The 16,591-nt window shown below is 35.7% G+C and overlaps 1 protein-coding gene across 1 annotated transcript in view; it reads right to left on the bottom strand.

Moving 5' to 3' along the window:
- Positions 1-4,125: 4,125 nt before the first annotated feature.
- The window catches only part of SHC4 (SHC adaptor protein 4), a 160,798-nt gene continuing 148,332 nt past the window's right edge, over positions 4,126-16,591 (bottom strand). The window contains exons 11-12 of the mRNA XM_051980618.1: positions 10,192-10,445; positions 4,126-7,213 (exon numbers count right to left, since the gene is read on the bottom strand). Coding sequence (XP_051836578.1) covers positions 7,058-7,213; positions 10,192-10,445 — 410 coding nt within the window. The 3' untranslated portion in view covers positions 4,126-7,057. The remainder of the gene's footprint in view (positions 7,214-10,191; positions 10,446-16,591) is intronic.

The following is a 16,591-nucleotide window of genomic DNA, read 5'->3' on the forward strand; positions in this document are numbered from 1 at the left end:
GTGCCACCAACCAGAAGCTTTTCCTGAAACTTTTAGTTGTTTTAGTTGTTTAGTAGTAACAGTTGAAACTGTTTAGTTGTTTAGTTGTTAATATAAATTCCTCATTTTTAATATAAGAAATTATATATAAGAATATATTATAGATACTAATGTATAACATAATTTTATGTAATATAACTTTATGAGTATATAAAATGTGTAATTAAATTATATTTGTTATGTTACATATAACATTTATAATATTAATATAATATGCATTATATATTATATATAAGAAAATAACACATGTAAAATTGTATCCTTTGTTAGAATATAAGGCAAAGATTACTTTTTAAATTTGAATTTCTAAGTGCATGGTATGTGATTAACAAATGTTAATGAATTGAATTGACCAGTAGGGAACTATAGAATAACTTAGTACAGTTTTAAGTTATTAAAGCTTTAAATTACACTAAGACTTTTGATACATCCTGTAAGAGAAGATAATGTTTGAGAGGTAAGTTGCAGCCAGAATGTGAAGAACCTCAAAAGCTGAAGAAATGAGAAGGGTTTTTCCTTTGAGTTTTGCCAATAATATATAGAAGTATGTTTATAAGCACAGAGGTAGAAAATAAGCAAATACTATCCAAAGGAAGATAAGCAGTTAGCATATTAATTTGTTTAGAGAAGAGAGTCTTTTAGGGATGTTGAAAGACTTAAATCTAAGGGAGAGAAGAAAACAGATGAACAAGAACAAATAAATTAGCATTGATTTGTTAGGTTATTGTTTTCTACCTGCACAAAACTTGCTAAGATTACCAAATAGGACACACCCCCTTTCCTTCTATAACTGACTATCCACCTGTCCTGCCATATGTTCACCATAATATCCTTTTACACACAAACATGTAACATATATCCACATATGTGGGTTTGTGTTTATATATCCATATATATTTATATGGATATGTTTTCTATACATATATGTATCTCTATATATATACATACATACATACATATGTACATCCTATGCATATTCTGGAGAAAAGGAAGGGTGACTCCCATCCACTGGATGGAATATAAGCCAGTATAACATATAGTTAAAATTTAATTTGAAAACAAAATTTAAAACATTTCATGTGCCTCATTTGTATTTCAGTGGAAATGTACAGCCAAACAACTGAAGAGATACTCAAATTTGGATAGTCTATTGGAAGAATATATTCTTGAAAAGTGTTAGACTAATAGAATGTTAGAGCTTAAAGGAAACTTCAATGTCATTCTATTCTAGCTCCTTTCATTCTAAACTAGGAACTGAAGCCTTAGGAAAAGCCATGACTTGTCCAAGGTTCTGATCAGTTGCCAAATCTTGTTAATTCTACCTTCAGATCTGTCTCCTTGGTTCAGACTGCTACTTAGTCTCAAAACTTTATCATTTCTGGTCTAATGGTTTGTAACAACTTCCTACCTGTTCTCCCAGCTTTTATTTTCCCCCTTCCCTCCACCCCATTTATTCTTTCACACAATTGCCAAAATAATTTTCCTACACATCTTACTGTAGCATGTCCCTGCCCAAGAATCTTCGGTAACATCTTATTTTATTTAATCTGATAAAGCCTAATAAATTTCACAGTTGGGCATTTTAACAGAAGTCAGAAAAAAGATAACAATCTCCCTGTACTTTACCCCAATCAAAGTACATTTAGAATATTTGGTTTAATTCTAGTTACCATCATTTAAGAAAGATGTTGGGGAAAAAAAAGAAAGATGTTGAAAAGCTGAAGATATCCAGAAGATAGATAGCAGTTGTGCTGGAAAGGGCATTGAGTCGATGTCATATAAGAATTAGTTGAAAAAAACTGGGGATATTTAGTCTAGAAAAAAGAAGCTTGGTAGGAAGGGATATAATAGCTATGCTTTCAAATATTTAAAAGACTGTCAAGAGGATTAAACTTGTTCTCTTTGGCATCTGAAGGAAGAATTGGGAGTAATAAATAGAAGCTGTAAAGAAACAAATTTAGATTTATAATCGGGGAAAAAAGGACAAACAATTCAAGCTTTCTAAAAGTGGAATGGGCTGCCTTGGGAAGGAGTGGATACCTTCTTATTGATATTACTCAAGCATGATTTTGTACCCATTAAGTCTGTTACAGTAGGGATTCTTAAAATAATACGATTCTGTAATTTAATCAGATATTATTTAGAATTTTACACTTCACCTTCTTTAAATGATTAAAATAGTACATCATATTCTTCTACATTAAAATGTCAATAACAATTCACAAAATGTGGCAGACCCAAATGATGTATGATCAGTATGTAAAATGACACTTTTATGGATTTCATGTTAATGAGGTCAGAAAAAAAGAGAAAAATAAGGAGCAGAAAAAGAGATAGGGCCATGTACAGATAAACAAATAGAGAACCAAAATGGTTAAACAACTTGTTCAGGGCATTCAGATAGTAATCATGAAATGTTTTGTATTTATACATTTATAGTTTCTACTTCTTTGAAAACTGTTTATGTCCTCTGATTACTTGTTTAATGGGAGAGTGAATGGTAATATTAGATATTTTGGATCTCTGTTAAACATTTACCTGCATTCCCCTGCCCAGATCCCTCAGAAGCTCCTAGTATACCTGACTCTGGCATCTAATTAAGGAACCAACTCACAGAAATACGGGCATAACTTCGTTCTGACTTAGAATTGAATGTGGGACATCACTTTCATTAAACTACATTCTTCTCTTCCATGTTGTTGAGGTATATACATGGCTTCTTCTGAAATGTCATTCCAGCATCACCTTCAGTTGTCTTGCCTCTCTTCTTGCTCACCCTCATTATAAAATTATTACTATGCCTTCCTTTATCTTTGGGCAGAAACCATCACAAAGTCATGAAGGTATTCTTACTCTAGGTTCTATTGCCTGCATTCATGACTGATTTCCTCCTCCAAAGTTATTTTTCTTATTCTGGTGGCCTTGGGGAGCATTCCTCAAAGCTATACCTATTGTTAACTCTTCCTAGAGGACTTGTTTGAGGTAGTTATTAGCAGAACAGAGGCTTGCAGGGTTACTGCCTCCTGTATCCCCTAGCCTATCAAGAATGGAAGCAACAGGGCAGGGGCCAAGGTGGTTCCTAGGAAAACTAGAGTAGGATCCCTGAACCTGAAAGCACTGGACAAAACTGAAAACTATTTCTGTAATTCTCAATATGCTGTTGGCTACTACTGTGACCCTCAAAGAGTAAGTGGTAAAGGGAGATAAAAAATGAAGAGAGTGTGAAAGTGACAGGAGAGACAGAGTAAGAAGTCGAAGAATCCTAGATAGAAAGGCTAAGAGAAGGAGATATTTGCCTAAAGGAGTGGAATAAGGAACACAGATTTGAGGGAGGAGTGAAAATAGTGGTATTTAGGTAGAAGAGGAGGTCAGACAACTAATATTTATTCAGGATGGAAGCTTCTACATTAAAACTTAAGGCCTATGTGTGAAGACAATGTGCAAGTAAGTTTGGAGCAGCAGCAAATACTGGTTCATAAGAGATTTTTAGCATGTTTTAGAAAGAGTTATGTGTGGAAGTAAGACTAGAATACTACTTAGAAAGACTCTTTCTACTTAAGACTACTTAAGAAGACTCATCTTTCTGAGTTCAAATCTAGTTTCAGACACTTTCTAGCTGGGTGATGCTGGGCAAGGCACTTAATCCTGCTTACCTCAATTTCTTCATTTGTAAAAGGAGCTGGAGAAGGTAATGGCAAACCTTCAGTGTTAATTCACTTTTTGTTTGATGAACAATTGGGGTATCAACAATTAAAATGATGATTGTAGGCAGTCTAAGAACCGTATTATCCTCTCTCCTCCTCCCAACCCACTTTTGCCATCTTTTCCATAAAGGCCAAATGGGACCCACAAAGGACTTTGGGCCATTTGAAATTCCTATATATTTGAGGAATCCCTTTAGCTACAAAATTTTCTTATTTGGTGACCAACTTTCTGGTGATATCTCGTACCTACTTAGCTAGGATAGTTGTTACAGAATAGGCATTGTCTGGTTTTATGTGTATTGTCACAGCTTGTACTCTATTGCTTGAGTATTCAATAATAGCTAACATTTACACAGTACTATGTTTCAGAAATTATGGTAAGTGCTTTACAGTTATTATTTTATTTGATTTAAAGAATTCAGAGTCACTCACATAGCATAATAAGGCATTAGAGGAACAGAAAGACTTTATAGAACTTGATTCTCTAAAGAAGGAGCTCTTCTCCTTATTTTGTGTCATGGACTCAAAACTGAGAAGTTGGGTAAAGACTTTGGCCCCTTCTCAGAATAATGTATATTTTTAAAGTTTCCATAATTGAAGGAAATGCTAATGGTAGAGGTTAATGAAAATAAAAAGAATCTTTTTTCTGTCCAAGTTCAGAGATCCCCTGAAATTTATCCATAGACCCAATGAGAATTTTCTATTAATTATCCCTGTTCCAGCACTTTATCCATTATCAGCCCCTTGAAGCAGAAATGCCAGGTCTATAGTATGTATTGTCACAAACCAATACTAATATTTATTTGTTTCTTTTTTTAAAAAAGTCATTTACATGTGTTCATAAGCCAGTTCAAGGCAAAGAGAAGGGAATATAGATTAAAATGTACAGCATGCAATCAACTCTTTTTAATGTGAATTTCTTTTCAAATGTATTACTTGCTCATTCAGCTAGTCTACCAGTTTGAGTCACATTACAATCAACTACAATTTATCTACATCTCTTTGTATTGGGAGTTGCTCTCTTACTGTCCAGCTACCAATGCCCCATTCCCCTTAACCAGCAAATCTGAGGCAGACTTTTTAAAAGTAGCTGGATTATTAACAGTTTTCCATTATCCATACCCATACTCCCCTTTATTGGCACAGATAATCAAGAATTGATCATATGCAAAAATTGAGTTTAAAATATTACCTACTTGTAAAAAGAAAACAAGCATACCCAAAGATTCATTGGCAGTTGTAGTAAAATTATATGCAGGACATTAAAAAATGTAGAAACTAACATGCATCATCTCTGATTATTTCTATGCAAAAAATGATTCCTCATTTACTTTTTTAAAAATTTAATCTTAGTATTTTGTTTAAACCTTAGTAAATATTTCACAATTGCAAAGCTGCATCGCTACAGCCCAAATGCAGTGAGGTTAAGGCAACTATCCAGGTAACTCAGAGTAAAACAATTTGTTATAGAATTTAAATTGTGAAAACTAGAGTAGAGAATTGAGACAATTATCTGACAATTCAATAAAAATAATCTGTTCTTGCCATGATTATCTTCATTCTTTAGGCAAAAAGTGGTTTGGGCTTAAATTATCTGAAAGACTATCTCAATTCTCTTTCACACTTTATGGGGACAAACACAGTGGATTAAAGAGGGGAAAGTACTTATAGCCTGAATTATCTGGTCTGTTGTCAACACTGATCTAATTATTTTTTTAAAAATGTTATGCAAAGAATCATAGGCTTTTAGAACTGGAAGGGATTTTAGAACTCCTCTAGTCTAATCCCCACCCCCTCGTTTTAAAAACTGACAAACTCAAATCCAGAGAGAATCAGAGATTTACCTATGTGCACAGTGTTATTCAGTGGCAAAACTGGGCCTACTATTCAAATCTGTCTCTCAGTTCAATGAGGTTTCTGCTATAGCCTATGGGAAGGGTCAATCTTTTCCAAGTGTTTGACTTTAAGCTTTTTCCATCTTCTCTGTTATTTGTCTTCTCAGAAATGGAAAAGGTAGATAATGTGATTCACTACAAAGAGTCAGTGGGACATAGTGGAAGGAGGGCCAACCTTGGACTTAGGAAGACCTTGATTTAGCCTTACCCTGGCACATATTAACTATGTGACGATGAGCAAATCACTTAACTGCTCAGTGTGCCAGACAACTCTCAAAAACTGTAAGCGACAGATGAGTTATTTGTCTGCATTGGTTGGGAGAGTTTCCATATTAGGAGTTCCAATAAAATAACAGGTCCAGACCAAAAAACCCCACCAATAACAATGCAAGGCTCACTGACAGCCAATCATTGGGCTCCTCCCCATCCCATGCTCTGTCTTACACTTCAAATAAATGTCCTGAAACAAAGCTGGAAGCAAAAGTTTCCCCCAAAAGAGTAGAAACAGATGTTGAGATGCTGGCTTCCACATACACGCAGATTGATTTGTACCTTACCAAAAACATTTGTTTGCCATCTTGTAAACCCAAACTAGGTATGAAGAGAAAGGCCACCTCCTCCCCAAAATATTCCTGATTTTATAGAATTATCTAGGCAAAATTTTAGGAAATATGCTTAAATCTAAAAGCTCTACAGATTTAATCTATCCAACTTTGCATCATTTGTTTCTACAATATGACTGCACAGCAAAGACCTGGAAATACTGATTCTACAGGGCATAGTGTTGCCTTAACCAACAGCAAGTGGGAAAGATTGATCCCCCCCACTTCACTCACTTTTGTGGACACAGCTTGTATTAAGTATCTAATTAATTTTAAATGTTGCTTTTTAAAGTGCTGCTAAAAGCAAAAAAAGAAATTAAAGTCAGTAACTATTAAGCAAATAACAGTTTTTTTTTTCTTAGCAAGACAAAATGTTTTGTTTTGGCAAATGGTTTTACATGACTAGAATGCAAAAACACTTAAAATCTCTCCAACAAAATGAAAATGTCCCAATTATCTCGAGTCAAAAGGCACATACAACTGTCTCAACAGTTCATTCAAGTTATCTTTTGCATGTGGTGGTTTAACTGTGCTTTCAGCTTGTTATCCATGCTGTGTGATCTTAAAAGTGACATCTGTGCATGCTTTCATTTTCTTTCCCAAATGGGCAGATTGTTTTCTCTCCTTCTGATTTTATTTTATTTTTTCATTTTCCAATGATTAAGCTTTAGGCTTCAAAGAAGGACACCTCTTCCATACTGCCTTTTAAAAGGTGTGGTTGACAGGGCTCTCTTCTACTTAGAAACAAAGTTTGAGATTATGTAATCCATCTTTCTGTCATAGGTTTGCATTTCAGGGTCATGGAATTCCAATGCTGTCATTTGTAGGGCTGGAAATGGCCTTTTTGATTCTCTTTTCTTACTGGCTGTCTAAGGCTTACTTCACTTCCAGAAGAGATGATCGGCAGACTATTCTCCATGTGATAGCGAATGAGGTGACCCACATTATCAAATACATGATCTTTGGTCCTCACCTTGTAAAGAAAGTACAAAGGATTCTAGGTTAGTTTGTAATAGCTCTCTTGAAAAGAAAAAAAATAATTATATCAAAATGAATGATAAAAACTTTCCCTAAAATATATGTTTTGTTGTCCTGAGGGACAAAATCAACCAGCAATTTACAAACTTCATGTTAGAGGTTCGTCTTGGGTATTTGGACTTGGAAATCTTTCACTCAGAAGAATTGCCAGAACTAGAGATCTAGATCTGGTCATCATGTGCATAAGGAGAGTGTGATTAAAGAAAGCCCTTGAGATGAATGAGATCACTGAGGACAAAAATATATAGGGAGGAGGAAAGAAAAAATATAAGAGAGGAGAGTGGGATGGGGGTAGAGAAGAACGAAACAGAAGAAAGAGAAGAGGAGAGAAAAAGAGGGGAGAAAAGAGGAGAGGAGAGGAAAGAAGAGAAGAGAAGAGTGGAGAGGAGAGGAAAAAAAGAAAAGAGGAGAGGAGAGGAAAGGAGAGGAGAGAAGAAGAGTGGAGAGGAGATGAGAAGAGAGGAGAAGAGATCTGGAGTTGTGGAGATCTAGAGTTCCCAGATCCAACCTGATGGGTTCATGAGCCTTTTTTGGAACTTGGATTTTATTTTATCAACAGTGAAGAAATTGAATGGTATAGATTGCAACCCCTACCCTTTTGTGCTAGGCTTTTAAAAGCAGAGTGCTTATATCTACACTTCACTTTTCTAGTCTCCAATTCATGCTCAGTTGTTTATCTCTTCAGAATGAGAAACTGGCCTTCATTTATTACTTATTCATTATATATAACCTTTGTTGCTACTCAATAGTCCTTCAACTTTACCTTTATGAACTCTGTCTCTTTACCCAAAAGAAACTGTTCTAAATCTTTCCTCTCCTTTTAACTTCAACCCTACCTCTTTCCCCCATACTTAGATCCCCAAAGGTCATCTAACATGAAACTCCAGTTTCTCTTCACCATTCCTCATAACTTCTCAGTATCATCACCCCACTGTTCACTAATTCCTTTCTCTGTACCTCTGATTCCCTTCCCTCTTCCACTAAGACTTTATTCCAAATATTACTTCTTCTCTCAAGCATCTTCAATTTCTCCTTCTCCATCTGCCTACAAATAATGCTCTTGTTTCTCCCATCTTAAAAAAAGCTATCTGACTAGCTATCATCCTACTCTCTCTTTCCTTTATTGCTAAACATTGCATAAAAATTATCTGTACCCAATGCCACCCATTTCCCCACTACTCACACTATCTCTTTTTTTCTCTTATGATCAAGTTTCTCAAAAAGCATGAATAAATTCCTAATCACTAAATTTGATGGCCTTTTCCCAGTCCTCATCCTCCTGAACCTCTCTGTACTTCAGGGGAGGCAATTGGGTATAGAAAGCACCATAGTTCAGAGGACCTGGTGTGAAATCTTGTCACAGTGATTTCTTGTGTACCTTCAAGCAAGTCACTCCTCCCCTCCCCTCTCCTCTCTTCTTCTCACTCTCTTCTCTTCCTCTCTTTAGTTCTCTTCTTCTCTCCCCTTTATTTCCTTCTTCTCTATCCCCTCCCCATCCTCCTCTCTCATTTCTTCTCCTCCCTTCTCCTCTTCCCTCCCTTTCCTCTTCTCTACCCTCCACTTCTTTTCTCTATATATACTTGCTTCCTCAGTGCTACCATTCATTCCAAGGACTTCAATCGCAGTATTCTTATGCACATAATGACCAGTTCTAGATCTGTAGTCTTGACCAATCTTCTGAGTGAAAGCTCCAATTACCCAAAATATCTTTATCAGGAAAGCAATCAATATCTCTCAAGTCCAACATATCCAAACTGGACCTGTTATCATTTCCTACAAACTGTTCTTCCTTCTGACTTTGCTATTTTTCTTCTAGTGCTGCCATTCACAGGTCTGATATGTTCATAACTTTAGAATTATCTTAGCCTCTTCCTAATTCCTTCTTTCTCAGTCAATTACCAAGGAATCTATCTTTGCAATTTCTCTCACATTCATTGCCTCTTCTCTATTCCTACAACCACTACCCTAGTACAGGGCCTGATTTCCATACACTTGAAATACTGAAATACCTCCCTTATCAATATTCCCTTCTATGCTATCTAACCACTTTAATTCATGCTTCATATCACTACTGGAATGGTCTTTAAAAAAAAAAAAAAACACCACACAGTTATGATCATGTTTCTCCTTTGTTCAAAAATCTTCAGTGAATCCCTATGTTCGTTGAGTTAAACTGAACTCATATACTGGGCATTAAAGACTCTATAATCTGCCATCACCCTAGATATCTAGCATTATTTTATAATATGTTTCTCAGTGAACTCTATGCTCCAGACAAATGACTACCTCTGTCCCTCAAATATCCTCTGCTTTCTCATCTCATACCTCTGTGACTTGGCATAAGTTACGTTGGGGAGGTTCACTCCCCACCTTCATTGGTTGAATTCTTCCCCATCTTTCAAAACTAAAGCAAATGCATGTTTGCCATTAGACTATCTTTGATCCTCCTTGTTGTTAATGAATCCTCACACTTTTTTTTGATGGGGATGAAGTTGGGGAGAGAAATAGTAAAGATAATTTTTCCACTCATATATATCAATATAATCTTGCATAAAATAGGTATTTTTTAACTTGTAAGACTTTTGAGGGCAGGGCCTTTCCCTTGTCTGCTTTGAATATAGTAAGTGCTTTATAAATGCTTGTTGTTGAATATTTGTTTTTTTTCTTGTTGAAAATAAGACTGAAATAGGCAGCCAGAAAGAGGAAGAAAGTTTTCTTTCCCTCCACTATTCAGGGGAATAAATTGTTTCAGATCCCATCCCAAGTTCCAAGAATTAAAAGACCTATTGAACTTTTTCAAAAACTGAACAAAAAATTAATATGCATATTGAACCTTCCTGAATTCCAAACATTCAGACAGTCTTTACCAGTATTATTTTCAAGATGCTGTTTGTAAAGAAAAATTGCTTATACCTTGCCTTCAGGGTCCACCAGTAGAAGGTGTTTTGCCTGACCTCCTTGTAAGCCACTCAATACATATTGACCAGGTGATGTTACACTTTCTCGAACCAAAAAATCCCCATCCTTAATTAAGAGGCTTTCTGCTGCTTTCCGACTTAGTTTTCCATGGTAGCAATCTTCATTCTTCAATTGTCTTTTGATTTGGGGTAAAGCATAGAGACCAGCTGTCCTGCTTATGGCACTTGGTTGAACCGTTTCTGGTATTTCTGAAAATTAAAAGAAAAAAAAATGACCAAAACACCCAAGCTATGTTCTCCCATTCAATAAGCATTGTAATTAGTGCTTACTACATAAACATTTAAAGGCAGTGTATAGAGACAGCCAGGAAAACAGGAGCCAAAATCTTGCCTCTGACACATACTATATGACCCTGGGCAAAGACCTCACCTCTCATTGTTCACAGTTAGTAGTACTGAACTCAAATAGAAAAAGAGTCCTCTAAAGGGCACAGAAGGACACAGAAAGCTACATATTAATATCTCCAGTTTATTGCATTTTTAGTTATTTTTGCTTTTATTAATTTATTTTTTATTCTAGTTATTAAATTTTCCCCAAATGTTATGGGCCAGAACTCTGTACTTGAAACAAGGATTCTTACAAGGTGCTAACTCAGTGGACTTGATAAGACAGTTTAGCATGATGCTTAATAGTTCTCTATTTCAGTATGATTGAATCAATCAAAATTAAGATGAATAATGGTTCCCTAGTGATAAAATGATTGGCTTATACTCAGTACACTGCTTATAAGCTGGGACAAACTCAGCCAGACAGATTCATTCTATCTCCTACCTTTGTGGTGGCTGGAGGCTGGAGCACAAGACCTCGGACTAAGTTCCTAAAAATTCCCCAGTTTCTGAAACATGGCTGTGGAATGGGAAGAGCAATGACATTAAAAGCAGAGGCTCTGCAGCTTAAATCATAGTGCTGCTACTTACTCAAATGAGGCATTGCTTCCTTGGGCCTCAGTTTCCCATAATTAAAATGAGGGAGTTGGTCTAGATTAGAGGTATCAAACTCACTGGCCAAATGGGAGTCCAGCCCAAACCATATCAAAATGCAATTGGGAAATGTTTAACAAAATAAATAAAAATACAATACAACATCAATAACCTCAATTTGTGGGTTTCTAAGTTAATATGCCTCCAGTAGGGATCCTCTTCTAGTTAGGTTTGACATTTCCAGCCTAGAGATTCTCTAAAATCTCTTCCAGTTTTTGATCCCATGACCCTATGAATATAACTATACTGAGCCATGTTTGGCTTCTGTTATTGAAAAAAACCTTACTCAGATGCATGGGTGGTCCCTTCCAAAAGGAAAGGGGAGAAAGGCCAGATTCACAAGAACTGCTTATGTGACCAGAAAGGGAGGAATTTTTGTGTCTGGTTCATTGCCCTGCTGGAATATTTTTTTAATTCCAAAAAGTTCTCATGCCCTTTCCCATATGTTTCAATATTCACATTTTTGGTTGAATCAATATACTACTTCTACCTAACCTTTCAATCTACTATTAATCATCAATAAAGCTTTTCTTATGTTCAAGACACTATGCTAGGGTAGAGTGGGGTAGATTTGAAAAGAAGATAAAACAAAAATTAGTCTCTGCTCTTAAGTTGTTTATATTTTATAGGAGATGGGGGATGTATGAAGAGATAATGTGGAATTTGGCTAATATGTATGTATGTGTATGTGTGTACATATATACATAATACAGATATACACACATTTATATATACAAACACACACACACACACACACACGTGTGGCGAGAACAAAGGTTTCTTGTAGGAAGTAATATCTCAGCTGACTCTTGATAAAGACAGAGATTCTAAAAAGAAGCTATGGAAAGGAAGTGTATTTAGATTTGGAGATAGCTAACAAAAGCACAAGAAAGAGATGGAATCATAAGATTAGGGAAATGATAAATAAGTAAGTTTAGTTAGAGAAAGTAAAGCATATGAGGATGATCCACGGGGAACAGACTTATGGGACTGAAAGTGACGTCAGTGGCCATTATCACTATAATATACCAGGTCAATGGTCATGCAGTCTTAGTCTGAAGACCTTCAGTGTGGAGAAATTCATTACTTCCTAAGGTGTCCATTCAACTTTGGGAAAACTCTAATTGTTAGAAATTCCCCCCAACACACACACACATCAAGATTAAATTTCCTAACAATTTCTGCCATCACTCTTGTTTTACACTTTGATGCCAAGCAGAAGTATTTTAATCTCTCTTCCAAATGACAGCCCTTAAAATAGCTCTCTTGAAATATCACACATCCCCCCAGGCTAACCACCTGAAACCTTATCAACATGGATACTACTCCAGCTTTGGTATTGAGAACTCTTCAGTTGCCTCTTCCCTTGGAATTCAGGGCTGGAGGGAAGAGCAAAAAAACTCCCCTCAAAGCTCCCTTTATAGAGGACTCAGAATTGCCAGCCAGCTTTTCATTTCCCACCAGCTGTTCTGCTTAGTTTCAACTCCTTAAACATGTCCCTTCCCCTTTGGTACTTTCAAACTTCTTTTTGTGTATTGTTTTTCTTTATTAGATTGTAAGTTCTTTGAGGAGAGGGATTTTCTCTTTTTCTTATTTGTCTCCTCAGATCTTGGCATATAGAATGTTGCTTAACAAATGTTTACTATCATAGCTATCATTTCTTCCCTTTCCCTCAAATCTTCTGTTCTTCAAGTTAAACATTCCTATTTCCTTTCATTGATCTTCATATGCCGTTCTTCTCTATTCTGATTGCCAACCTTTGGCTCCTCCTCATCCTGTTAGGGTCCTAAAATGTGATCTGCAAAACTGAACACAATGCTCCAGATGTGCTCTGACCAGAGTAGAATATAAGTTGATTATTACCTTTCTATGCCTACTTTTAGGAATACAAAGGCAACTAAGTGATGCCCTCCTTTCTTCTAATGCCATAGATTCCTTAGTTCTAGGCAAGAAAGTAGACCTCAACAACCAGCTTGACCACAGTCTTTTAGGAGCAAAACCCTGCCAGGGGCTGCAACCTGAAACTCCTAGTGCCACAAAGTTCTCAATTATAGTTTTTTGGGGAAAACAAGACCTAAATTGCTAGTGCTAAGGAAAAAAACAAGGCTTAACCTCTAGGGCTAGGCCAGAGAACTAAGGATTAGAGTGAGAGGAAGAAAGAGCACAGTATTTAGTTGGGGTCAGTTCTGACTACCCAAAAGTCATTTGGGGGTGGAGACCTACATTGGGGAACTGTGAATTTCCAAATATGGGAGGAGACTGAGATGCTTTAAGATCTAGCTCTCCTCACACTCTCAAAAAAAAAAAAAAAAACCAACAAAACAAAAAACAAAAACAGTGATTGGGGGAAAGAAAAGAGGAAAAATATTTTTTTAAAAAAGAGTAAAAAAAACCCTGAAAATACCAAAGATTTCAGGAAGAAAATAATCTCAAAGACCTTGAACATAGAAAAATCAATAGGAAAAACAATAATAGCAGAAAGAAATGTGACATCTAGATCTAGTAAACTGCTTTAGGCATCTATGATTAAATACTGAAAAATGTAGGAAACTGATCCAACATTTAATGAGACAGAGGACTCTGTAGAATTTGAAGACAACACAGAATCACAACACATTGTTCCTTAGTTGTTTAAAAGAAAAATGAGAATTTTTGTCCTGTATAGCACAAATGATGAGCAGAACAGAAAAACTTCAATCTACAATGGCAAACCTCACCAAAGAAACAAAGAGAACAATACACTGGGAATGTAAAAACATATAAGTAAAAAACTACCAGAAGAAGAGGAGAAAAAAAATAAGAACATTCAAAGAGATTATACTTACTATACAAGTAAAATATGGGGAATCTCAAAGATAGAATGCATAGAGATAACCTAAGGATTATAAATCTCCCCAAAAAATACACCAGGACAAAAACTATTGACACCATAACAAAGGAAATAATGGAACTTTTCAAACTTCTGAGTGTAGAAAATAAAATTCCAAAGGAAAGAATTCACATATCACATCCATCAAAAACAAACAAACAAATAAACAAATCCAAGGCTGTAAACTCCAAGACACACTAGTTAACACTTCAATTCAGAAACAATAAGTTCTGCAATCTATCAGGAGAAAGGTCTTCAGATTCAAATATAAGATCAAATAGTAGACTATTTGCTGCTAAGTCTCTTCCTACTTCAGTCCATCCTCCAATCAACAACTCAACTCTTAGTTTCAGGCATTTTTTTTCTGATTGTCTTCATGCCTGGAATGGTCTCCTATCTCTACTCTGACTACTAATTCTCTGGCTTCTTTTAAGTCCCAACCAAAACCTCATCTATAATAAGCCTTTCCTAACCCCTTCTAATTGTACTTTCTATTCATACTGTACATAGATTGCTTTGTATACATGTTTTTGTGTGTATACACACACACACATATAAATATGTATATATATATATTATATATAGCATGCTGTCCCTTCCATATGATCATAATGCTCCTTGAAGACAGAATCTATCTCGTCTCTTTTTGTATCTCCAGAGCTTAGCAGAGTGCCAGGTGCTTAATAAATCTTGGTTAATTGATTGAGAGAATACAATACAAGCAGTTTTCACTTTATATAAATTTGCATTATACAAATTTGACTTTACTAAAGAATTCGGAAAGAAATCTGCATTTCCCCTAAAAAAAATCCACTTTATCTTTACTGTACAGAACTGTGCTCTTTCTCCACTCCTGCTCCTCAGTCCCACAGCTCCATAATCTCCTACTCTCCCTCCAAAAAGACTTTAAAAATAAACACCTTAAAAAACCCTCCAAGTGAAATCAGCAGCCCACTGGATGGAGATTTGACTTGAGACATCCAATACCAAAAAAGGAAATCTTTGGCCCATTCTGCCCATTTACCCTACATATTTAGTCATCTTATGTCTTTTCTCTGTATGCTTTCACATATCATGTGTCTGTCCTGGCTCATCTTCACCTGTCTATTCTGTATCCAGCCTACATGTAATGTTCTGCCACGTATTCTTCCTCTCAGTTCTGACCAGAATTCCACATGGTCCCACAAGTTCTTCCTCTTGCTGTTGTTTCTTTATCTTCAACCCCAACTTCGTCTTGAACCATATGCAACCCCCTCTTCCAATAGCTCATGGTTCCATTCTTCCCTTTCCCATATCTATGGGCAAATTCATATTATGTAAAAACATACAGAATGATCCATTTATGTGAAGTGACAACTGTCAATAATGTATTTAGAAGAGCATTGGAGTTCAGCATGCAGCCCAGATTAACCTATCTAACCAATTTGAGTTTAACTATATAGGAAAAGGATAGATACTCAATAATAAAAGAATTCTGAGAAAGAAAGCCAGAATCAAAGAGATAATTTGCTTCTCAAACTACCAAACAACAGACATGTAGGAAGAGTAAATAAATAGAGATCCCCAACAACAACAGACTGAAACAAGTTTCTAAATGTACTCAAGAAGATAGTGGTAAAAGTGACCATCAGGTAGAGAAAGGGACATTATGAACAGAACCTGACAACTCCCTAATTACAGGTAAATGCTTCTTTTGTAGGACTACATTATAACATGAGAGGGTAGAGGGGAATATATAGAGAGAAAAAGGAGTGAGTGATGCAGCAAGGTCAGCAGTGATGGAAAGCTGACTTCTGAAGTCTTAAAAAAAAAAAAAAGAACCTATGGGAGTAAGAAATGAGGAGGGAAAATATTGAAAAGGGAAGAAGTGGGAAGGAAGGAGCTGCACTCTGGGAGTGGAGAGTTGAAACCTCTGGGGATGACTAACACCTGGAGGAGTGGGAGAGCATGGACACAAGGAGATTTCAGGCAAATACAATGATAAAAGGTCAATAAGAGAGGATATATCTGGAGAGCAATTTGGAACTATACCCAAAGGGCTATAAAATTGTGTATACCTTTTGATCTAGCAATACTACTTCTATATTGCAAAGAAATCAAAGAATGAACATCTAAAATAAATAGAAAGAGAGAAATCATTTTTGAAAGGGACACAAAAATGACAATTAAAAATTAATGAAAAGGACTAGCTGAAGGAAAAGAGAAAGTAGGAATCTACTTGATTGATAAAGGAGAAAAAAAGGGAGAAATATATATATATATACTATGTCATAATTAAATTATAATATATGTAATATATTATAACATAATTATAATATAATATATAATCAGATAAAAGAATAACTAATAATCAAAACCTAAAGGAAAAGAGGAAAAATATGAAGAGGAAATCAAGAGTGAGTAGGAACAGAGCCACCTTAAAAAAAAAAAAAAGATTAAAGTAACTGAAGGAAGATAATACCATGTTTACATTAGAAGAGCAAAA

Source organism: Antechinus flavipes, chromosome 2, assembly GCF_016432865.1.
Source record: "Antechinus flavipes isolate AdamAnt ecotype Samford, QLD, Australia chromosome 2, AdamAnt_v2, whole genome shotgun sequence".
Classification (NCBI taxonomy): domain Eukaryota; kingdom Metazoa; phylum Chordata; class Mammalia; order Dasyuromorphia; family Dasyuridae; genus Antechinus; species Antechinus flavipes.